Source organism: Thermobia domestica, chromosome 11 (genome assembly GCF_964235325.1).
Source record: "Thermobia domestica chromosome 11, izTheDome1.hap1.1, whole genome shotgun sequence".
In the NCBI taxonomy this organism is placed as follows: Eukaryota; Metazoa; Arthropoda; class Insecta; order Zygentoma; family Lepismatidae; genus Thermobia; species Thermobia domestica.
Genome location: NC_137464.1, coordinates 58,185,181 through 58,211,476, shown reverse-complemented (window position 1 = coordinate 58,211,476; position 26,296 = coordinate 58,185,181). Strand labels below are relative to the sequence as shown.

Genomic DNA, 26,296 nt, shown 5'->3' with positions numbered 1-26,296 from the left:
GACATTTCAGATATGCATAGTCTTTGATATTCTTGCCTTTATCATGTGGGTTTAACCAGGTTACACTGAAGTCGTCTTGCCAGTTTTCATCACTTTCTTCCTGGCTGAATACGGACTTTACCTGACGACTGTAGTAATTATTTGAGTTACCTGGATCCCAGTGATAACTTTGATGCTGGATTGACCCTTCCTTCGTGTGTTCGAATCTTCCCTTAGCATCAGCACTGGAAATGTCTTGCTCTCGGTATAAGGACGCTTCCTTGTGAAGTCTGTACTGGTAATTTCCTCTTCTGTATAAATAATTGCGTTCTCGTTCTTGACGTCCTTCATAGGAGTTCTGCACCTTGACGTACTTCTCGAGTCTTGGTTTGACTCTTATTTTCCCTGGAATTGTCCTTCCGCGCAGTTTATGCTTGACCTTGTGAGTCTCCAAGTTACTTGAACTAGTTGCAGGGTTGTCCATTGGAGAATGGGATTCCTCAATCTCCTGACTCGAATCCTGACGGGTTTGGTGATCTAATGCTTGCAGGTGTTGTGGCTTACTACTGGCTTCTGGCACTGTCTGTGCAGATGGAGAATCGATTTCGATAATTTCTTTCACCCGCTGCATGCTTTCTCTAATCTCTTTCGTCTGTTCTTCTATCTTTTTTGTCAAATTTTCCTCTAGCTTCTTAAATTGCTCCTGTATTTCCTTTCTGAACTTTCCTTGTTCTTTTGAATTCTTTTGCATCTGTTTCATTAGAACTTGTGCCCATGCTGGTGCGTCTGCAAGCGTTCCTGTATTCTTAATATTGTCTGTGGGATCCGTCTCTTGCTCGTGTCCATCTGCAAGACGAGTCGAACTTTCTTCGTCGGACGACATCATGCTTCTAGGTCTCTGTCGTAAGGTGGATGGACGCAACTGGGGCATCTGAAAATATACTTGTAAACCTAATATATTGGTTAAGTTATCTTCGCTTTTATAAGAAGTAACTATGCTTTCACACATGTAATATAGGAGAAATAATATAGGAGAAATGTAATTATTCACTTAATAAAAACAAATACTTCTAGAAAACGTTCTAGTTGCAGTTCGATACACACACACACTTGTATATTTATGAATTCATGAAATACGTGGCGCTTTGCTCGGAGCTTCCCTTTTAGCGCCAACACAACCTATTGATCCATCTCGTTCAATACTTAATATTAATTACCATAATATAACCATAAATTAAATATATAAATAGTTAATATTGAAATAAATGAATATACGTTTTTATTTTTACTTCTACTAACACATGACATTACTGATAAAATAAATAAAAATGCAAAATAAGGTAAATAAAACACTATAATAGAATACATATATACATATATATGAACGAAAGTGTAAGTGAATCAATAAATTTGAGTTATGTTTCTCATACATCCTGTTGCCTACCTGTTCTTACCTATTTTGATTTCATTAATTTTCTTCTTCTTTTTCTTTACTTCAATCCACACAAAACAGAATAATTATCACTTTTTTTTTTAGGTAAACAGAACAAATAAGCCTATATATATATACATGATTTCCTCTCATGATTCTTTCTCTTCCTTATGCTGATAACGTTTTTTTTTTTTTTTTTTATTAAGTCAATGAAACTTTCATATTATTTTCAAGTTGCTGCTGTTCCACTCAGAATTTCCATTATACTTTCTCCTGTAAAAGAACGTAAGGTGGAGGGGAAACGAACATTGATCGTTCTCTATTCGGTATGTGATAATAAATCGATTCTAATTAACGACGCTTCGAGTTTGTTCGATTTCGTTTCATGTTGTTCGGAGCCTATGTATAGTATTTTCGGGTCTCTGTTCGGGTAAGCCAAGTTTTGTAACGGGTACTTTGGTCCAAGTCCGGTTGCGCCAAGTTTTGTAAAGGTTGGTTTTGGTCAAATTTATTAGATATGTAAATTTGACCTCGATTCCTGAATATGAGCATGTGATAATTATCATAATGATATGCATTATGCTAGGGTTCGCCAGATCTGAATAAATTAATATGTAAATTTGTATTTGCCTACCAAGGCTGGGCTTTTGATGGTTTGCTTCCGAAAAGTGCACCGGTGCGATAGTAAACTAAATCATGGAAAGCTGAAGTTAACGCCGCGGGGCTTGAACCTCAGGTCTCCAAGTCTAATGTTCAATTAGCGATTCACGAAACGTAGAGAAATTTAAAGGTAATACTTCTAATGATATACAGATCTCGAAGTCCTACTTTTCCCCCAAAACGGTATTACCAGGGCGCTAGGAAAAAGTAGTTGCGCAGCTAATTAGAATTTAAATAAAACAAAGTAAACATCTGTTTTACGCAACCTCCACAGAACGGTCACACGCTGCAAAGCTGAAAGAAAATTTTCTCGCTAATGCAGTTTTTATGGGACAGACTGTGCTGACTACCACTTGGAGAGGCAAGTGAATTTTTGAATAAAAATTCAATTGCTGAATGCTACAATAGATTTTTGATTTATTGAAATAAAAGATATAATGTAAATAGATCAAATCGAAATAATTCAAAATAACTCAAATTAATGATGACTGTGGTGGTCAGTTCAGAGATCTCCCAAATTACTGGTAATGTCAAGACAAAAAAATGCTTTTACCATGTCTAGCAGGGGTGAGGAATTTAAATCTACTCTGCTTAAATAACAAAAGTTACACAGAAATTTGGTAACAGCAATAAAATTTTAATTAATTAAAAATAAAGGTAGTTACTAGTGAATGGAATAACAATATAGAGTAGTCAACGATAAAAAAAATTAAATAACAGAAGAAAAATCTTTTCAACAAGAATCAATACCATTGCTCGATTTTTGAAAATGTTATTATCAATACCTGAATTATGTTTATGGAATCAGAAGGATTCCACCTGAGATCGTTAAATAGAGAATTTAGTTTCTTATCTCAGCATACAATTATGTGATTTCCTGAATCATTTCATACTTCTGATTAACAGTTCCTTTTTTTTTAAATTTCCAATTAAGGCTAAAAAAATACAATTAATCTGAATTGCTATCATATATGCTTTTGAATAATTTCTAACAGTAAATGAGATTTTTAATTTCTCTGCTTATAATTAAACAGTGGCAAACAGAATGTTATTACTTAAATTGAAGTTTATTTATCACCTCCAGATATTATTATTAAAGAAGAATTAAGAAAAAAATAGAATAGAAAAAAATGAAAAGACTGTGGAGAAGTTATGATTGGATAATTTTGATTTACTTTAAAAGTCATGACTTGCTAGCGAATGGGAATGGAAACGTGAAATTATAGAAAAGATACAATAGGATAGAAGTGCACTTGTGGATCTTAATATTCGTATATATACATATATCATATAGCTAAATATTCATACATATAAACATTCAAATCATTATTCATTCTTATCTAAACAAATTACCAAAGAAAAATCAATGTTCATTACTATATAAACAAGCCATAAAATACACATATAATATTGATACAAATATATATCAATATTGGGATATTAATTGGACATTACTTTGAATTAGTGGACTTCTTGTCTTCAGTGATCAGAGTCCGTCTGCGTAACGTGTCGCTTAATTAAATACTTATCGAGGAATTATCCTAACTTTTGTATATATTATTTAATTTACCGACAGGCCGAAACTCTTGCTTTTACAAAAACCTTTACAGATGTGCAACTACAATTCGTTTCCGTTAACAAAGTGCCTATCCAAACAATTATCATCAAATAACTAATAACATTGAATTTATGTTTTATTCAAAGTGCAACTCTCAAATTTGCATTTCCACAGACATGAATATTATTCTAAATATTAGCACTCGGTAGGCTACAAATATGGTTCTTATTTTGACCCTTTCTTCAATAATTATGTAACAGAAAGTCTTAGTTTATGATGAAGAGTTAAGAACTCAAACGGTTATGCAATAAGATGTAATATTTCTTCAATAAAATAAAATAAATCGATAAAATAAAATGGATCACTGACATGCAACTGGATTTGTGATTATTGGATGAAAATTAAGGCACGTTAATTGTTCATTCCGTATGGGAACGGAGAATCAAACAACACTAACAGTCTCGACCCGATTGGGGAATGAAGCAAAGAAATCGACGGATGACATCTGCCAAAATAGTCCGGCCTTGAGTCATAATGGGGAAGAAATAAAATAACTATATTTCCTACCTTCTCACCGCAACTGGTCGCCATTTCTTTTTATGACTGCTTCTTACCAGGCACGTACTTTCTTCTTTGCGTCAAACTTGTTAAAAATGTAGCACTGGCACTTAGCTTCTCCTGCTTCTTTCCATCTGGGCCATGCTTCCGTCACAGTTCCATGGTTGGTCCTTGCTTCAGATCTCGACGTGTGCATCTCATGGGCTGTATACTCAACCGGTCGATCATTTGCCTCTTCACAGAGCATATGCTGGGGCTTCCATGGGATGTAAATGTTTGATTCTGTTCTACTATGGAGTTGGCTGACACTATCAACTAGTTCGATCACTGCCACTATCAACAAGTTCGATCACCGCCACTATCAACAGGTTCGATCACCGCCACTATCAACAAGTTCGATCACCGCCACTATCAACAAACCACTTCTGCTTTTGATAACACCTTTTTCTTAAAGTAAAATAATTCGAATAATATTTATCAATGTAGTCTACAGTGTTTGAACGATATTAATCAATAGGAAATGTTAGCTGGTAGGCCCCTCACAAAACACCACGACTGCGATGTACTAGCACATACTTTTTAATTAAGAATCACTTTTAAAAAATAATAAGTTCGTCGATATTTGTTAGTGTGTGTGTGTGTGCGTAGAGCGGCCGTGTGTAATGTTCGACGAATGTATTGCAACTGCCGTAGCTTCTTTCGTGTTGGGGCGCGTACCTATCTATAAACAAAAAGATCTTTCTTTTCTTTCAAAAAAATTTAAAATTCGCAACTTGGTTTGTTGTGGTGGCGGTTTTCGTTGTTCTCTTTTAAAAAAAAAAGTTCGTTGTAACGTTTTAGGTTGAGTTTATGACATGCTTCCAAAGCCAAAAGGGTTTTTGAATGTTTCCAATGTCAAAAGGATGTTTTAGCAGTTTCTCGAAGAATTCCTGTTAATTGCTCAGCCTGTGTGTGGGCCACGAGGACAGAAAGAAACGGGATCTATTGTGTAGAAAAGTTGTCCTTCCGTTACCTGCGATCGAAGCTGCTTGAATCGCAAAGTAAAGATGTTCATTAAAAAAAAAAAGAAATTGTGTTCTGGCTAACTCAAATTTTAATATCGAGTTGATTGTACATAATTTACATATGTAATAATAATTGCTTCTAGGCGATTGTCACATCATTAAGTAAATTATAACTAACGTCTTACATGTGTCATAATGAAAATGTTGACTAGTCTATACTGCATATCAGTTTTATCTTATAAGTAGCGTAGTTATCGTTTAGTATCCACTTTTATATTTTTTTCTAAATTTTCTCGAAAAACATGGATATGGTTCTACACTTACCATGCCATTTTCTTTAGTCCACTCAGATCAATCAATTGGTAAGTTTGTATGTTTCATCTTTAAATCGCTAAATAACATTTGCAGAATTTATGTATCTATTTCTTTAGCTAAAGGGAAAGTCTGAAATATAGTTAACCATATAAGCAATACAACGAGGTGTGTTCAAAACGAAACTTACCTTCCTAAATAGCCTAGACGTATTGGTATGGTGCATTATTCAAGTTTGGTTTTCCTCAGTTCAGGCCTCTTCTTGCGCACAACATCCCTCAAGAGTAATAAAATGTCCTGATACAACTGTTTGTTTACCATCTGATATAATATCTTTCCAATTAAACCACACAACCGACATTACATTGCTCTTTGACCAACTCTTGTGTGCTTCTTTTCGGCGTGTGTGTGTGGGGGGGGATGAAGAACCCTGAATGAATTGAAAAGAAATTAAAATGTAGGAAAATTTCACACACAAGCCTGATTCTTCAAGCTCCTTAATTCTCACTGTATCATTAATCTGACAAACAGCTTGTGCACGTGCTCACTTCTGCCGCTATAGCTCACCAACAGTCATAACGAAACGCGGCAAATTGCAAATTGTTGCCTAAACCTGCCAATAGGTGCGCTCAGTAGCCACAGCGCGCTTCCTCTGCCGGTTGGTGCGTTATTTCAGAAGTACGGTTTCTTTCCGAACTTACCTCGTATTTCATAAAATGCTCAAAATAAACATATATGTAATATTAACATGGCCTAAATTACAACTAGTATTGTGTTACGTTAGTTATACATGTCACTGTTGGGAAAATACAATCTGCTACTTTTATAGTAGGTCGGGGCCGCGGTGGCTCAGTGGTAGAGCGTTCACCTCTGGCATTTGAGGTCCCCGGTTCCATCCCAGCCTCCGCCAAGTGAACTTTGTGGCGGACAAACACCGTGTGGGTGCTTTTTCTCGGAGTTCTTCCATTTCCTCTCACTTTCTTCATTTCATTAATTTCTCATCATCACCGTCTCCTTTAGCTTAACCGGCATAACCGTGGGACGTAAAACTCAAAGATTTCATTTTCATTTTTTCATAGTGGGTCTATTATTTTAGATATACAGTACTCAAATGGATAAACCATCTATTCTAGCAGAATAAAAGATTGTGAAGTATCAGTGTAATTACAGTGATGTTACAGTGAGATGACTGAGAACTATTGATTTAATTTGTTAAGTTCTATCTCATTATTTTTACGATTATCCTCGACAGAATCATAAACTCTTTAAAGTTCAAAGGAATAAAAACTTTTTATTAAGATTGTACATTTCCAGGCAGCTTTTGTAATCACATATTTGTTAATAAACACGACTAGTTTCCTTCTTATCTTTCCGCGTTCCTTCCGCCCAGCTTGACATATCAAGTTCACTAAACGTCAGAATCATCATTTTGCAACCAAACAAAACCACGGAGGACATATCGACAGGGGGTATTCGCCACGAAGTTTAGGAAGGTGCAGGATCATCGGAGGCAAGCAGATCGCACCATTGGAGGACGACAGACTACGTGTCCCAAGAATACCATTCTGCCGGCTCATCGCCGCAGACACATTTTGAGTTTGACATCTCAGTAGTGGCATGAAGGTGTAGAAGAATATCATCGTAAAAGGCGCATCGTCAAGAGAGAGCTCAACGCCCCTATCAGTCCAGCAGGATTAAGATCCAGTTGTTGGCTGACTCGAGTACATCCAGACTCCTCTAGGGGAAACCATTCATCATCCAGATGACCAAGACGACACCAGTCTAATTGGATCTGTCAGGCTAGTGTTCTTCCTTTATTTCTTAATTATATCCTTTCTCTCCCTCACCTATTTCCCACAACTAGTCATTTTTCAAAATTAAAACATTTGAATTTCCTTTAAATTCAATCATATTTTTACAGTTAAGTACCATGTTGTGCATCAACTTCATCCCCATTTTGTTGCGTTCATTTAATAAGTATTTTGAGCTACGACTGATGGCACAGCAGCGGCACAAGATGTCAGAATTATCATTGGCAATGAACTTTTATAACCATAAAACCTTGTTTTTTTTCCTCCACTTTATCGAAAAACACGCATTCTCAAATAATTTATCTTCAATATCTTAAATTGTTCATTTTAATGTCGTCTATCAATTCAAGTACTGTATGTCTCGTCCTTGCATATTATCATAGTACATAAACAAAAATCAGCGTTTAGGAGTTAATTTTAATGTTATGCTGTATATCATTAGCTATATATAATATGCTGTCGAAGTATTTTGGTGTCATAATGAAAAAAAATTGATAATGGTTTACTTTGGTAACAGTTTCATTTTGGGATGCGCATGTGACGAGACGAGACAGAATTTCCCAGACAAAATTCGAGACGAGACGTAGCTTTTCCAATAGAGAAATACACACTTTTCGAGTCGAGACATCATTTTTACAGCACATTTTCGAGACGAGACAGCCTCAAATCTTGACTCGTGCCCATCTCGAGTTTCATCTTAGCAGAACGACGTAGTTATCGCACAGTATCAATCTTTCTTAGACTTAAAGAAACGTTAGTTTCGATGTTCTTTGAAAACTACACATAAGAATTTACACTGACTCATGTCATTTTGTTCAGCCCAATGGGATTTATGCATTGGTATACGTCTAATCTTTCTACTGTATTTTTTGTTTTGTGTTAATGTTTTTAGAATTTTCTGCCTGTATGAAATCGAAAACTATTTTATACTGAATATTTATTTGGGCTGATAATGATAAATATACGTATTTGTTATATACGACATCTGAAAGAAGTAGACTGCAGCCTGGAAATATACGCCAGAAAAACGTAAGTTCTTCAGAAAAATATTCTACAATAAGAGGAAAGGTTACGTTATCATTCGGCAGCAAACAACTCATGGTCAGACTGACACGGGAGGGTCCCACAAGTTGTCGCTAAAATCTGATTGCCAAATAGCACATTTGATAGAGCATCATGAGAAATGAACATTAGCAAAATTTAAGGTGCTATGGACCAGAAGGATAGGAGATAGGGGCTTCAAAATTTGAATATCCAAAAAAATATATATCATGGAATTATGTACGTTTAAAGTATATATCTTGAAAACCGTTAAAGCAATCAACACAAAAGTTGCACAATCTAATAAGAACAAAATACCCTATCGAAAACCGTAAACAGTGTTGCCATAGGTGAAGCAGTGTTGCCAACTCAGCATAAAATATTTTGTTTGAAATAGCACCATATACAAATGCGCACAGATTTAAAATGCACTATTATCACTAAACATAACAGTGAAGTGTAGTGGTACAGTGTTGCACACTATTGGAGTTACATGTGCTGAAAATGTACGATTGAGAAGTCTGATATGTGGCAACAAAACACTAGAAACAAGTGAGGATTTTGAATTATACTTCGGTGGCTCCGATGAATAAGCAGACAACTTGCGATAACAAAATGATACACGCGAGGAAAGAAACACGTGTTTTCTATTTCTGTAAACTGGTTCTTGATAATCTTATCAGTATTTGGAAGAGTAGGCCTAGTTTTTTGGTTTCTGTCTTCCGTGTTCAGTGACATATTCTTTTACTTCCTCTCCTACATACCATATGATTATGTTTGTACACTGTAATATTACCATATTCACATTGGAAATATAATTATTTTATTACTACCTCATTTCGTTTTTAGTCGGCCAGGATAGCCATGTGGTCTAAATGGCTAGACAATATATTAGGCATCGCGGGTTCCAATCCCGCCTCGGACATGTTTTTGTTGTACTTCTCACCTTACGTTTCATTGTAATGTCTCTTTCATATGGATTCGGATCCCACTTTACACTCCTATACTTAGGTATAGATTCGAAGCTGACACAGGACGTAAAAATGGCATCACTCAATTTCATTTTTCAAATGCATCAATATTTTGTGACAATGCTGACATTTTGCTATTTTATACTATCTGTGTTACGCATTTAAACTAAATTCATAGTATGAGACTCAGATTCCTTTATTACCATCTGTTGCTACATATCAAACTTTTCCATCGTACATTTTCAGCACATGTAGCTCCAATAGCGTGCAACACTGTAGCATTACACTTCACTCTTATGTTTAGTGATAATAGTGCATTTTAAATCTGTGCACATTTGCATATGATGCTATTTACAATAAAATGTTTTATGCTGAGTTGGCAACACTACTTCACCTATGGCAACACTGTTTACGGTTTTCGATATTGCATCTTGTTCTTATTATATTGTGGAACTTTTGTTTTGATTGCTTTAACGGTTTTCAAGATATTTACTTTAAACGTACATAATTCCATGATATAATTTTTTGTATATTCAAATTTTGAAGCCCCCTAGCTCCTATCCTTCTGGTCTATAGCACCTTAAATTTTGCTAATGTTCATTTCTCATGATGCTCTATCAGATGTGCTATTTGGCAATCAAATTTTAGCGACAACTTGTGGGACCCTCCCGTGTGAGAGCGTCAGTGTGTAGAAGTTTACGTAAAGACTTCTCGGTGGCAGCACATAGCAGACAAAATAGTCTGGTATTTCCCATTAGGAACGTATTACATATATGGTGCAGGCACGTAGCCAAGGGGTGGGTCCGGGGGGTCCGGACCCCCCCTTCGAGACCAGAAATAATAAAGTAACGAAGGACGAAACAAAAAGAAACAAGAAATAGGAAGAATCAGCGTTAAAAATAAAGATAGAAATATAAAGATAAAATAAAAAGATAAAAATAAAGCTAAAAATAAAAATAATTTTTTATTATCGCTTCCCTGTAGTATCAAACATGTTAGTTCAGAAACAGTTTTCTACTGCTCCTTTAACTTGTCATTTGGAACAGACAGTAGTTGACGGAATAATAAAACAAAAAAGTTATGTGGTAAGCAAGTCCTGTAAACATTTGATTCAATAGAGAAAGGAACGCAGATATAAAATATTTTACAAGACATTATTGGATACGTACTTTTTTTTTTTAAAATAGTTGAGTTCATAATGAAAGGAAAATTTTTATATTTGGATGAACAGAAGAAGGAACCTAGATATTGTAAACTATTTAAAAAAATATTTTTGTAAATATTTTTTTATTCAAGATTTCTTTATAGTTTGTTACTAAAATACTTACTAACATGCATGGGCGCCGATCCAGAGGGGGCCAAGGGCCCCCCCAAAAGTCATGTGGGCCCCTTGTTGTATTTATGAATATACAATATATTGGCATAATTTGAATGCAATTTGTCTTAAAATCCTCATATATGCCTTCTGCATCTGGATGAACCCTTCCAAATTTACAGAGAAATCGGCGCCCTTGCTAACATGTCCTAATTTTAAAGTCTTAACAAACCAATATATGTTGCTAGTAAAATAGTTTAAATTGATCAAGCCCCTGGTGTGATAACCACAATATTTCACATCAAACCCCCCCCCCCCTTCATCACGAAATCCTGACCAAACGAAGCAATATATGTTACCAGTAAAATAGTTTAAAATAATCGAACTCTGGTGTGATAACCGCAGTATTTCATGTCTCGGACCCCCCCTATTAAGAAAATCCTGGCTACGTGCCTGTATGGTGCACTTACCCTACTCCTCCAATTTCTTTTGCTGTGATACCATAAACTACTGTATAGATACTATACTTTAGAAATGATTTGTACTCAGGATTCCTCAGAATCCTCTTTCAAAAATTCCTCGAAATCGATAGCTATTGTTATCCTGGACATCAGCATTACTCCAACTGAAGTAATTCTTTCTATTTGAGCTCTTAATATAATACCTTTATATTTTCCTACTTCGTTCGTAAAACTTTAAAATAAATAAAGAAAACATGTACATATGATTCTTTTCCTTATATTGAATATTTCAGCTATGGAATATGGATGTTTATAAATCGAATGTTACCGTTTACTGTAACTTTTAAATAAAACTTCGAAATGTATAACGTTTCGACATGTAATTAACTTCGTCATCTCTTGAGCTTATTTCTAAATACAGAATTATTACATGAACTACTGCATTAACGTTTACCAATGTTTGAATTGCAACTAATAATGATAATGGTTCAAATGTAGTTCTTGTAAAGGATAAAGCTGAGATGTATCCTTGAATTTATCTCCTCAATATATAAATTTTAGAGGTATTTCGAAGAGTTACATGAACATACGAAGCATAAAATTTTGTGAATCCATACGTGAACTCGATATTTATTTAACAATCACCAGATACAGCTCAAAGATCATGGAAAGGTATCGGCCATGGCCTGTTTAGTAGGTACCATATCGGCATTGGCTTGGTAGGACTGAGGAAAACCCCAGTCAGGATGGTTGGCAGCGGGAATCGAACCCACGACCTCCCGAATGAGAAGCCAACGCTCTACCACTTGAGCAACTTCGCTCGGATGTCCTATAAGGCTACTAGTGTTACTTACGAGACGAGAAATTTCACCCAAGTCTGAGATCTTAAATACTGTTTCAGTGGTACAACGTTCATACTATGAAATCTATAAACTGATGTAAAATATTTGTACGAATATAATACAATGAAGAGAATATATCAACGTTTAAACATACGCAAGTTATTACACATTATATTTCAATAGTACAGTGGAGTCTCGTTAATTCGAACTTGGATAATTCGAAATATTGGATAATTCGAACAGAAGTCCATTCCCCTTGAAAACTGTATTGAAAAGAATAGTAAAAAATTGTGGATAAATCGAACTTTTGAACCTATGTTTTGGATAATTCGAAGTAAACATATTTGAAAATTCTTAATGTTGGACAGATGTAAACAGAGAAATACAGTTTTAACGTGTTTTCTGTTATCCAGATGCAGCCATAGGGAAGAGTAATACAAAAGATAAATAGAAAATCTATGTAATGATAAAGATGAAGGTGAGTTGGGGAAGCAGTAAAAATAGAGAACGTTGCCAATCTCATCTTGTTTCAGAATTGGTTGAAAATTTAAGATGAATTATTGATGAAGTTAACCAAATGTTATTGATATCGTATTTATTGACCGTACAAAAACAATCGAATTTAAGCAAATGAGGTTTACGACTTCTTAAAAGTGAGAAAAGAATATTCAAACTATTACTGGTATTTAATTGTTTGGGCTATTCAATGTATGTTGTAGTGTTGTACGTAAATATATTTTTTATTGTACACGTAGTTTGAATTATGTGGAGTCAATGTCGTTTGTTAGTTTTCGGTATTCGATCACGCAAATAATAAGCTGCTTTAACGGTAAAGTCTACATGTTTTTGATGCACAGTACTTTGGTTTGTTTGTTGTTATATATCTGAAAATGAATGTTGTTGGATAATTCGAATTTTGGATAATTCGAAGTTTTTTCGTGTCCCCTTGGACTTCGAATTAAAAAGAGTCCACTGTATTCTGGTTTGAATGTTCTTATATCACACCTTTCGTGAACCTGTTGTGACACGGAAAAATTCTGATAACTTTTAGACGAAATTAAGAAAAGAAATAGGGCCATAAATTTTGAATATAAATTCACAAAACGAGATGAGACAAAACATTTTGAGAACCGAGACGAGATGAAAATTATACAAAATTTACAAGACGAGATAAAGAAAACTTATTTCTCGTCTTCTCTTGTGGGCAATACTAAAGTCCATAGCCTATGGTTAGCATGGGCGCCAAAAGGTCGGATGACTCAGGTTCAATTTCTTCACATGGTTCAAATCAATTTAAACTAGAGGACCATTCGTCTCATACTAATCTGCATGCAGAAAAAGTACGTTATCAAAATATCATTATTATTATGCAAACGTACGGTGCACAAAGAAATCAGCTCTATTTTTTGGTCATTTTGGACAGTAATGATTTCAGAAAATTGTCTTCGCAAGGGAATTTTAATATACGAAAGGAGGTAGTACTGCAAACCTACAGATAATTCACATTGAGCACGATTGAAGATACGGCTCCATCAGGGGCGGATCCAAGACGGACTTCTTGGGGGGAGCGGTGGGTTGTAATATTGCTGCTTAGAGCTACTTTTAAGAGCTCCAAACTCTGAGATGTGTTTATATATATTTATACAATAAAATTTTTTTCTCTTCTGGGGGGGGGCAATTACCCCCTTCCCTGGATCCGCCCCTGCGGAGAATTTCGTAGCTCCGAAGAGAAAATCCCTCCCCTCCCCCTGGCCACTCTTTGAAATCATCATTGATTTTGAAAATATTTTATTTTTAAGATACCTATCTGAAACTCCTTTCTACGCTTAAAACATGAACGTGCAGACATTGTAATAAACTCTTATAGTATTAAAATATATATATATTTCCGTGTACTTGAGCGTACCGTACAAATTTTATGTCTTTTCTTCCCCTCACAACTTTCGTAAGTGAATTTGATTCTTTTGTGTTCTGAATGCCTCATACATATGTTACATAACATTTTGAAAAATATTTGACGAGAATATAATGCGTTTAAACTTCGTTTCAGCCTCTCTGGTGACTCAAATGACTCCCCAAGCAAAAGCTATAATCAGAAAAACCGAAATTCCAGTTCGTTCGTCTGAAATTGATGGTTGTAGGAATCTCATTTTTGGACGATGTCCTCTTCTTCCTGGTCAAATGGCGGTATATTCCACACAAGCGGAAATTAAGAGAAACTATCCCAAGGTAGGTTAAGCCATTTTACTTACTTTATGCCATCGCATTTTATAAAGTTTATCAGAATTGTAATAAAAACTTTTACATTTTTTTTTTTTTTACGATGCTGTTCTTCAAGATGCTAAGTATTTTGTCATTCCTGGAAGTTACTATTCAGAGGAGTTCAGATCAAATCATACATAATGGTTTGTGAAGCAAACTTCCCTTACAATCTGTTTTTATTCTGTGTCTTTGTTTTTTATTCACCCTCTGTGACTATGGACTTTACCCTCTATGACTGTGGTTTACAACCTTGTTTAGCTCGCGCTCTACATATTGCATACTTTCCAACCCATGTAAATCCTGACACAGTCCAACTCGTTAGTCATACGTCTTTTTGTCTGACTTAGCAATTTAAGATGCAGCATTGAATCTTCAAATCTTCACTAATAATAATAGTAATAATACTACTACTACTACTACTACTAATAATAATAATAATAATAATAATAATAATAATAATAAGAAGAAGAAGAAGAAGAAGAAGAAGAAGAACTGTTTTTACAATTTGTATTTATTTCCAGCAAAACTTCTGCATACCATTGTAGTGAAGTATTGTTTGTCTACCTGTTGTGTTCATAATGTAACTACAGTTACGGTCAGTAGTTATGAGATAATCAAAAAAATATATTGTCTTCCGTGAACGTCAGAAATAGTTATATAGCAAATAACCCTATGCGTTAGGTTCCTAAGTGATCTCCATTAGCATCTAGTACCTGTAGCTGTGTAATATTTTGGCAATTAAACTTGGGATCTTGGACGTAAAAGAATGCGCGAGTGCGTTCCGCAGGTCTTCCTCATTGTCAAGGGATTTCATACCAAGTGGTTGACCAGGGAATGACACAGGTATTAATTTGATGGTGCTATGTTTGATAGATGGCACAATGTTTTCCAGCCGAGTTACTGACTTGTTTCTTTGGTCGTCCTTGTCACGTGTGGTCTTCCACTGTTGATAACACTTTTGCGATTAACCATCGGTACAGTGCATGTTGCATCTGCTTCAATTCTTCCGAGCACAGGCTCACAGTGATTGCATGGCCTGGTGGTAGGAACTTGCAATGCACCATTTGGCGACTAGTGCAGCAGACCCAGAGCAAGATCTTGGTCTTGGATTCAGGAGTGGTCTTGACGCGAGTTACAAGTCGCGTGATGACAACCAAGGTCTGACATGCATGGGAATGTCATACTGGATCTACTTTTCGTTAGTCGTGATCAAACTCAACCAAATATGAATGTATTGTGGTGCTGAGACAGCATCGACAAAATGTTGTCACTGGTTTGCTTTGTAGACCGCTGAAAATTTGTGGGGAACCCATTGTCTCAACTTACGCAGGTTGGGGATCCGTTTGAGGAAATTCAGCACTGTAAAAATGCACAATTATGGTTTTGCCTAGATGGGGAAAGAAATAATGAATAATGTTCCCCGTGGATAATGATACCAACATCAACAACTTCTGGGCACCTTCTGAGGAGTTGGGAATGTGTGATTTTCGAAACCGCCCTATACATTGGTCACGCTCCACTATGGCCCTAACCGTTTAAGATTGTCATAGTCGATTCTTTATAATCAGAAGTGACAATACGATACAGGAAACCATCCCGGTACACGGTTATTCCCCACACTCAGAGAACTGCATACCCTCAGATAGTGATTCTTTTTGGCCGGTATCAATTCATAGGCACGTATGAACATAACTTCTTCACCTCCTTACGGTATGCGCGGATTCGTCAAACGATAGTGGTATATTGTACGAGTTACTCGTCTTCGATTGCACGAACACTTTTCAGAAGATTTACTTCAACGCGTCCCTTGAAATCACATCAATATATTGTTGGTCGGTGAACTTGAGTTTCATTTTTTGAACTTTATGTCTCCAACTCGAAATTTCAGAAACTAATGGTGTAGACTATGTTGCGTTTATTCGTCACTTATGTTTCCAAAGCAATGCTGTTCTGTTTTTCCGGCTGGATGTCTAGAATTCCCTATTTGAAACTATAAATGAAAGAGACTCACAATTGTATATTCTGTATGGTGCACCTTCTCACGATCCTGTTAAACAACACACTACCTCCTGGTTCACCGCGCAACACACCCTGTTTTTTAAATATATACTGAATTTGTGACTTGGTACCTATGATCAGAACTCATCCATGGATTGCGTTACAGAGAGTAAATATCCACCAGACGTAAAGTTCAACATTTCAGTCGCACGAACTTAATATTTTATTACTTGTTCTTTTAACTTTTTTCTAAATCTTTGTTTTAGATTTAACTCTTTGGTGACGTTTTAACTCTTTGGTGACGTTTTAAACATATTGTTATCTTGTTTTGTTGTATATTTCATGAAGGTCTTATTTGTTTTTCTCAATTTTGGTAGCCATGTTTTTGTAGTTTTTGTTTATTTTTTTAAGTTGATGAGTCTTTTATTAGGTGCATGGTGTTTGGTATTTATCAGTCTAAAACTTGTCAATATAGCGCTGTAATCAATAAAATGTAAACACATGTTAATAAACTTCTCGTAAATGGTAAATATAATGCTAAATTTCAATCTTGTAATTAATCCAACAAAAAATTACAATTAAATTAACCAGTTACAAATTTTGTTAATTTTTAAATTTAATCAATTACCTTTCTCTGGAATTGGTAATCCTTAGAAAAAATTCGTAATGATTTAAAAATAAGGCGATATTTTTTTTCTCAGAAACCCTGTTAAATAAATATTTCTGAGATTTATTATATTATGGATTCCCTGTTTATTTATTACCTATCAGTTTTGTTTGAGAATGTAACTTTTCATAATAGCAGAGTAATATTTTCCATGCTCTTAATTTTATCTATTAAATGTTACATGAACTTTCACAACGCAAAACCAGTCTTATTCTATAACAATGAAAAATGTCATTTTTGATTTTACTTTTAATTCAATCAATTATCAGCAAGAGTCTATTTCAGTTTACAAAATTTCAATTCGCCTAATATATTTTAATCGCATGGACTATCATTTTTCACTGATAGATATTGCCATAAAATTGAGAAGACATCCCTTGAGAACAAGGTCATATCGTAAAAAGAACAGCTGACACAAAAAGGACAAAATAAATTGTAAAATTTAGAAACAATGGATAACAATATAATATATATGTAAAATTTCTCTGAACAGTTGATATATTATTTTTATTAATCTATTGTTCGCTTATTTCTGTTACACTAGAGAAGAAATCAATTATTATTTTTAATTTTAACCGTTACTTTCTTCTGACATTGATTTTTAATTTAATCAATTATTTTTTTTCATTTTAACCGTTATTTTCTTCTAGCGTTAATTATTAATTTAATAAATTATTTTTCATATTCTTAATTTTAATATTAGATTATTAATTTTTTATTAACTTTTCCAACTAAGCTAAATTTGAGGTCTTCACATTTAAATTTCAACTATGTTTATTTTTCCAGATGACATTGGAAGTTCGATGGGAGCTGCTGGATCAAAACAAGAAAAAAATACTTTGTGCTCAAGTTCCAGTAAAAATAATTTAAGGAGTATTCAAGAAAAAATTTAAGCTTTGCACTTAAAATTTTTGTAAATAAATGTTGTATTATATTGTATTAAACAATAAATTGCATTTATAATATTCTCATATTTGTATTAAATATTCTAAAAATAAAAAAAAGTACTGCACAGTTTCTTCTCATACACTGTGTATGAAACTGTTTATATACCAAAAATACAGAATATTAGTCATCATTTTTTAAGAGGGTAATTTATTCATTAATCAGATATTTTGATACGTACATTCGATTATAATAAAAGATTTACAAAGTTTTGTTAATTTGTTTCGCCATTTCAGGCTTGAAGGACAGAGTATAAATATTAGGCTTGGCTTTCAAGTTTTCTCTATAATATTTACTTTCCAGCGTTGACCGGAGGAAAGAAAGTACATTGTGATCATGAAAAGAACTGAATTCAAGATTTGAACGGATTGATATGTTCTATACCAATACATGTCAAAAAATAAATTTTTGATCTTTTATCCGTCCGTTCATCTGTCCATTCGTTTTGATTTATATACACTCGTTCAGAGACCTACCGTTCAATGTATCCGGACTCAATTTAAAACTTAATGATTTTGTAAGATTATCCAGAAAGTTTTAAATTTTTCTTCTTACCCCCAACCATACTGAATGGTAAAAACATCAAAATTCACAATTTCCTAAGAAAATATTAAACTAATTTGTTTGTATTTCTTAAACTAATATTCCATAAATCCAGAAATTGAAATTTCATTTTGGGTGAGTTCTTTGCATAAGAACCATTATTTTCGGAAAAACTTGATTTGGTTATGTTCATTTTTAATAAATAATTACTTCAATTCTTATCTACAATATGGTATCTCCTTTGTCATAAAAAATGTCACAAGATATAGATTACTCTTTAGGGTAAGTTCTCTGCTATTATAATTTTATTCATATTTTGTAAGTAAATATTTCCGTAATAACTCTAGGATGATATGACTTAATTGAAGAGATGATAGCGAGAAAATTTACTGCAATGAGCCTTTTACCTCTCATTTGATGAAGGTTTAAAGAAGACATACTGTACGTTAAGCTTTAACGTTTTTACACTTTTAAATAGATAAAGCTTACGGTAAGTAGACGCAATAATTAAGACTTTCCATCAGAATATTTACAAACAAGATTTAAAGCCACAAAAATCAAACGTTTAAACTGTGTATTTTAAAATTTTCTCAAGTAAAGTTTGAAGGAGAAATACAGAATTTAATCCTTTATTTTGTGTCATTTTCTTTTAAGATTTGAAGGAGACAAAAGCCCAAAACTTTATCTTAATCCTACCTTAGATATAAAACTACATGAACTGACATAAATTAAAAAGGTACCTCTGGTTGACGTGGAAAGTTAAAATTTCGCATGATTTTAGCTTTTCGGGAGCTACCCACATGAAAATTGCCAAAAGTGAATATATTTAATTTTTAGGAAGTGTAAAGAGGATATGAAGAAATTCCCCATGCTATTTAAATGGACCATTTTTTTATTTATTTATTTATAAATTTTTATTTTATTTATTTATTTTTTGTATTTATAATCTCATGTTTTTAGTATTTGGAATTGGAATATAAATCTTGTAATTCGATATACGTGTATGTTTTCTACTGGGCTATTTAACGAAATTATTAAATATAAAAATTTCCTACTTTAGGGAGGTTTTATGGGCAATTAAAAACCTTTCCCATGTTATTTATATGGGACATTTTCTACACCCCAAAATTATTGGGCATTTCCAGCAGGTCTACAATGATTAAATTTGGCATAGTTGTAGCTTTTCTGGACTAACCCACAGAAAAATTTCCAAAAATGAATATTTTTAATTTTTAGTGGGTATAAAGGGGCGATGGAGGAATTCCCCGTGTTATTTTGATGGACCTTTTTTGGACCTATAATCTCATACCATATTTTAGATACTTGGAATTGGAATATAAACTTGAAATTTGGTATGCTTGTACGTTTTCGTTAGCGTTGCCCAAGTACATCACCAAAAATAAAAATTTCCAACTTTAGAATGGTTTTATGAAGAACGGAAAAAATTTCCCCATGTTATTTATTTGGGACATCTTCTACGCCTCAAAATGTTTAGGCACTTCCAACAGGATTAGAATGATGAAATTTGGCATTATTGTAGACTAATCCACAGGAACGTTTCCAAAAGTAAATATTTCTTGTTTTTAAGGGGTCTAAAGGAGGTAATGAAATTCCCATGTTATTTAAATGGGTATATTCTTGTGATAAAAAATTTTATCGTTTAGATAGTTGAAATAGGAAAAGAAAGTTGAAATTCCGTAGATTTGTGGGTTTAAGGGGCAGGAGTCCGTAGGCAAAGAAAACGCAGGTGTCTGGAGGCGGACCTTCCAGCTAACCGAAGGCTAGTCTTATAAGGCTATATAAAACTTAATGTATGATCATATGTATATGTATTTGTTTATCCTTTATGCATATCCTTACTACTGACTCTGCATACTTCTACGTAGCTGTAGACAAGAAACAGTATTCTATTTTGTATTTATTGCAAGCAGTTTAAGACTACCGGTTCTGAATTCTTCATGATTTTCTCTAACACATCTTCAAGGAATTGAAGTGGATATATTAAATACTATCTGAAACAGCTATTTCTTGTACTTTATTCGAGCAACGCAATGTACTTCATCAACTACTTAAATATAATTTGTAATTTATCCTCCCGGTTCACCCCGACTTCTCTAAAGATAATTAAAATCGAATCGTTAAACATTATAGATCTATAAAGATTTGTTACGAGAAATGCAGTCGAAAACATCAAGGCGGCAGTCAACCTCCCTTCAAGTGTTGCATATCATTTGAAGTGTCACGGATCCACAAGCATCGAAAACTCATTTTCTTAAAACATCCAAATCTTGAACTTAGGTCTGGTACACAAAACCTTCACGTAGCCCCAAAGAAAAAAGTCCAGGGGATCGAGTTGAGACCTCCCCTTCCAATTCAATTTTTCTCGAAATGGTTATCCAGAAATTCTATCAAGCAAGAGGAGCACCGTCTTGTGAGAACATGTATCCTTGTAGTATACGAAGTACAGCATAATTTTCCAACATTGCTGGGTACGTTGCTTCTGTAACTGTAGCATCTTCAAAGAAGATTGGGACTATGACAGAATTTTCATTCAATCCACACCACACTTTACTATTTGGTTTTTGCATTCATGTTCCAAAAACTGATGTGAATTTTCCTCACACAATATCCTGCAGTTATGCCTATGCACCTTACCTGACGTATCAAAGATAACATCGTCAGGAAAAACTATCCTTTTAAGGAAATCATTGTCCTCACCAACGTACGATAGCTTTTCAGCAGCTGACTTATACATGCAGACTTGTCATTAAACTGATGCTTTTGAACAAACTGTAGCTTGTAGGCTCTGAGACGTAACCTTTTATGCACGATATCACACACAGGACTCAAAGTTGTATACACTAGCTTTATCATTTTGCGTGATCTTCGCGGAAAGATTTCCCGAACAATCTCTAATTCTTCTTCATTTATGAGTTTTCTCCCCACTGCCTTTCTTTTTCAACACAGAGCTAGTTTCCAGCAATTGTTTCTGACATCTAACTATACAATGACGGTCTAGTGGTTCCTGTCCGTATCGTTGTCTAAATCTTCTCTGTGCGGTTACAGGGGATTTGAATTCTGCGAACCGAAATCAACATTCCACTTTTTGACGAACAGTAAAGGACGCCATTTTGCTCATGAGTAATGCGCATGCGTGAAGTCCTGTTGTGTTCAATTGTCTGCTAGACATAACAGTCTATTCTTTCCTCTTTCCGAAAACAAAACTGAAAGATTCTATAACTATTGGTTCTCGATTTATTCAAAGTTCTTATTAATATATTTTCATCCAAGTAGATTACTTGATTCATAAATATTATCAAAATATATTATCAGTAGACATCGGAATTTTAATGAAATACATATTTTGTTAGCTTATATGCATCTCTGTTAAACTTGGTAGTGGTTTCTAAAAACAACAATACAGCTCGCATTTGAAGTTTTATAGTGTATATAAACGCATATTTCAAAGGTTAATGTATATATATTAGTGCTTAAGAGCATATTCAACTTATTCTATAAGTTTTTTTATTTCAGATATATGCTTATAGCATGCAATAAATTCAGTTTTAGTTTGTATTTTCAATGCATTTAAATGTCGTGAATGACTTTTTACATGGGAGAGTGGAAGAATGTCTAGTTTATGGAGGACCAATAATGTTAGCAACCGATTAACAGAGCAAAGACACTTACGATTGCCAATAGGTTAAAAGAAATCTGATAATGGCAAAGACTCATTGTAATATTGTGTTGATACCAATTCAGAAACAAGAGACGCGACGAATGTTGCTCAGTGAATGATTAGCTCTTGTTAATGATGTTCAATCAGTTTTTAGTAAATTCGGGAACTCTGTGCAAAAGAAATTGACAGATGTCCTTGCCAGAAACTCCGCCTACGAAACAATTGAAGCCATATGGAAAAATACCTTAAAGAATTAGATTTCAACTTACCAGAAAGTACATATACTAAACTTGCTCCTCTCTATAAATATTGTCCAATAACATTGGTTGCTGTTGAGAGATCTTTTTTTCCTACAAATGCCACAAACTATCTTGTGATATACAGCAAAGCATTTACCTGAAGGGGTAATTCCTTAAAAGGAAAACTTTTTTTTCGTACAGTGAAAACGTAATAAATCACTGTATCATACAATATGAAGAGAAACTGGAGACAGTGTTCTCATATCACTGTGTTTAATTTAATCTCATAATTTGTGTGTTTTAAAAACTAGGAGAATATAAACTGTTACTATCATAAAAATAAATTCATAATCGTGGGAAATCCATGAAAAGTAAAGTACACTTTCGATGTTATATTTTAGCTACAAAACTTTGTTTCAACTTTGCTGCACCTTTGAGAGTGCTTCGTTTTATTGCATTGTTATTGCACATTAAGTGCATATTTTAATACATTTAGCAGCATATAGTAGCTTGCATATTTCATGAATTTAAGTTCATAAAAATCCGATGTCTAATTATCAGATAAAATATCAGACAAAACTTATTCAGTGTAAGGAATCTTAACTTTTCTACAATTGAAGAGTTAATTTTTAGTTTTATGGGACATATTTCTTTTCTTTTGTTTTCTTATTTCTTGTTTGTTTGTGCAATCTATAAGATATGATACCGAAGTTATCTTCTAAATTTTCGATTTTGTTACTTGAGCTCTTCTACCTATCAACTTTTCAATTTTTATTAAGCATTCGTTAAACATTTATAACAGCATGGTTATCACGAGAGATTGCTTCTTTCCATTATAGAGATCTGCAATTGACGCTACAAATCTTTTGAATCAGAAACTTTGTAGAAGCATAAATACAAGATAGAAGTTTCTGTAATGATTCATATCAATCTTATAAATAATTTCGAACGTAGCCGGTACGTAAGTTCCTTGAGTTAAAGGCACATGTTTAAAATTTAAGATACTTAAAACGTTATTTCTTAATTTAGCCCACATTGTAAAAATCTTTAAGTTTTACGTCCCACGGTTATGCCGGTTAGGCTAAAGGAGACGGTGATGATGAGAGATGAGTGAAATGGTGGAACGAAGAAAGTGAGAGGAAACGGGAAAACCCCGAGAAAACCCACGAGCACGGTGTTTGTCCACCACGAAGTTTACACGGCGCGAGCTGGGATTGAACCAGGGACCCCAAGCACCGGAGATGAACGCTCTACCACTGAGCCACCGCGCCTCCAGCCCACATTGTAGTTAGATAAACAACATAAATCATGTTAGAATAGAGAGGAAAGAAAAATCTTATATGGAATGCTTTATTTTGTATTTTATTGTTATTATTAGTTTGCAAACAGTTCAGAAAGTATTCATAGTTTTCGTACAGAGTAATAAGAAATTTAATGATCTCTAATATGCATTAAATTAAAGTTTTTTTTAAAAAAAATCGAAATTAAATAATTAAGAAAAAGTTATATAAGATAAAAGTCTAGAGTTATGGAACACCCTATGAGGAGAATATGAAATAGTAATTTGTATTTTTATGGTAATGGTTCCTATGGGTCCTATTTCAATTCAAATTATAGCTGACTATTAACAAAAAGCACAATCTGTCTTATAACCAAAATATTATTCATGAGCCCATATATCGCATTGAATAATATGCGTCACGTTTCACTCAAGTAATTTCAAAACCTTGATTCCCGTAAGAAACCCTTACTTCTCTAGTTTGGTATTAAGTGGTTGAAAATACTCTTTGGCACGGTGTCTTTCATATCACTGATATCGAGGACTTCTGAAGCCAATGGAGTAATTGAACATCAGTGAAGTGAAGTGGTTCATATACAATGGACTTCAGATACTCTGGACTAATTTGAAAGATCTCCTAACTTCTTCCTTGTTGTAAGTTCCGTTTTAAGTCTAATTGCAAAATTGCATCTACGTCGCATCGTATCAGTACTTCTTTGTCTCTTTCGACCAAGGACACATTTAATACATTTTTCCTCAGTCACCTACGTTTTGGGTGTGGAACGCAAACATTATTGGAATGTCAAGAGGCACTAAACAATAATAAAAATTCCAAAAATGCGTGTAAAAATCTTCATTTAGTCTTCATAAGTTTTTACTACCGTCTTTTTGTTGTACAGTAACAAATAACATTTGTGGACGAATTAAAGTCTGAATTAATGTGATTCGACTTAACGAAATCTGACTATGTAAATAGTATTCCTTCTCTTATTTCATATGAAAAACTGAAGTGAATGAAATATGAATAAAATAAACATGACAATACAATAGTGTCTGATTACGGGTTAACCAAAAATGCTCAAGTACAGAGTGGCTCAAGAATTTCTGTTACTTTTTTTCTTGATTACAATGATGGCTTGTAGTACAAAGTGCAGAGGATGCAGAAAGAAAGTGAATGACATACTTGTTATGGCTACAAATAAAGCCATTAGTGCAATTAGCATTTCGTGTCAGTCATTTGTGTCTGACTTTAAAGAACCCTCATGAGGAACGATAGGAGAAATACGGATTTAGCATAGCACATCTAATTAGATACTGAATATTGTTGGTTTTATACAAGAACATGCATAAAAGTATCTAAATTTATAGTCTAAAATACTGATAAATTAGGATGTAACCAGCATGGTTTCCTTAAAAAAAAAAAAAAAAGATACATAATATGACAGCAGTCAGAAAGGAGTATAACTTCTTGTTGATGTAATTTTAGCGATATAGTAATATAACAAATATTAGCTTATGAAATTATTCACTTCTAATTTCTATTCAAAAAAAAAAGCATCACAACAATTTATTGGCTAAAAGTAGCCAGCATTACCTGAGAAGATTCCAGAATGCCTTTGATAACAAGAAGTTGATTTGGTGAGACAAGATTCCAAATTCCTCCGGTAGCAATACTCGACCGAATTTTTCTATTCTTCAATAGCATTCACAGGTAAAACATAGCCATTCAAATTAGATGACGCTACAAGAGGTACAAGGCTGAAGAGATAGGAATTTGCAAACAGACCTCACGTGCGTGAAATAAAGAATTATTTTTAGTTTGAAGTTAGTGACAGCTTATGTAGGTTTCTGACAGGCTAGGGAGTTTCTCAAAGCGTTGATTACTCATGTTACGATTATGTTGTACAAGAGAGTTTTCTAATTGTACCTAAGAAAGGAATACACAGGCGGTAAATGTTCGACCAGTAGGATAGACATTTAACTTTGCTAGTTGATTGTAGACACTTCAAACTCCTTGCCTCTAATATAACACAAGTAGTTACTTGGTTCTACGTTTAAATAGTAGATTTTGTCATTTATACCCTGTGCTAGAAAAGGACGTTAATCTTCAACCAACCACCAACATGTACTCTTTCGTAAGATTTCTCCTTAATGATGGTAATTAAAATGGAGGTATGCAAGGCGATTATTTATTTATTTATTTATTTGTTGCGTGGTCCTCCCTGGCTAACGCTCCATAAGAAAGCCAGAAAGACCAGGATGCTTTTAAGTTGTTACAATCAAGATTTTCTTCATATACTTTAAGTCGATTTTATGGCTCTTACTTCGAATCCAGATTTCCCAACAAAGTAATTTTACGGTGTTAACGTAAATTGTGTCATTAACTTTACACAGAGTGAAGTTTTCTGAAAGTCCCGTTATTGAAATACGAGGACCATTGCAAAAGTCATGGCAAGTTTTTTTTTTTTTTTTTTGTCAAAAATGGTAACGAATAAAAAAATCTGAAATATGCAAATGAAAATTTAGTTCATATGTAAACATTTCATGTAGGGAGATGGGTGAACATACACGCTACCATAAAGATATAGCACGAGAAAAAAGACGAAAAAAATATTGTCGTTCCAAAAGTGTTTCTGTCAATTGCAACTGTATACAATAGTATATTACAAACTATGCGCATTCCATGGCATCAGGAGTCTCCCCAAGAATTCATAAGATGGTAGGGACTCTAAGATGTCAT

General features: G+C 34.0%; 1 protein-coding gene across 1 annotated transcript in view; it reads left to right on the top strand.

Annotated features, from left to right (window-relative positions):
* Positions 1-17,926, top strand: part of LOC145664088 (NPC intracellular cholesterol transporter 2-like) — a 34,048-nt gene extending 16,122 nt beyond the window's left edge. The window contains exons 3-4 of the mRNA XM_081730436.1: positions 13,995-14,173; positions 17,658-17,926. Coding sequence (XP_081586562.1) covers positions 13,995-14,173; positions 17,658-17,741 — 263 coding nt within the window. The 3' untranslated portion in view covers positions 17,742-17,926. The remainder of the gene's footprint in view (positions 1-13,994; positions 14,174-17,657) is intronic.
* The last annotated feature ends 8,370 nt before the right edge of the window (positions 17,927-26,296 follow it).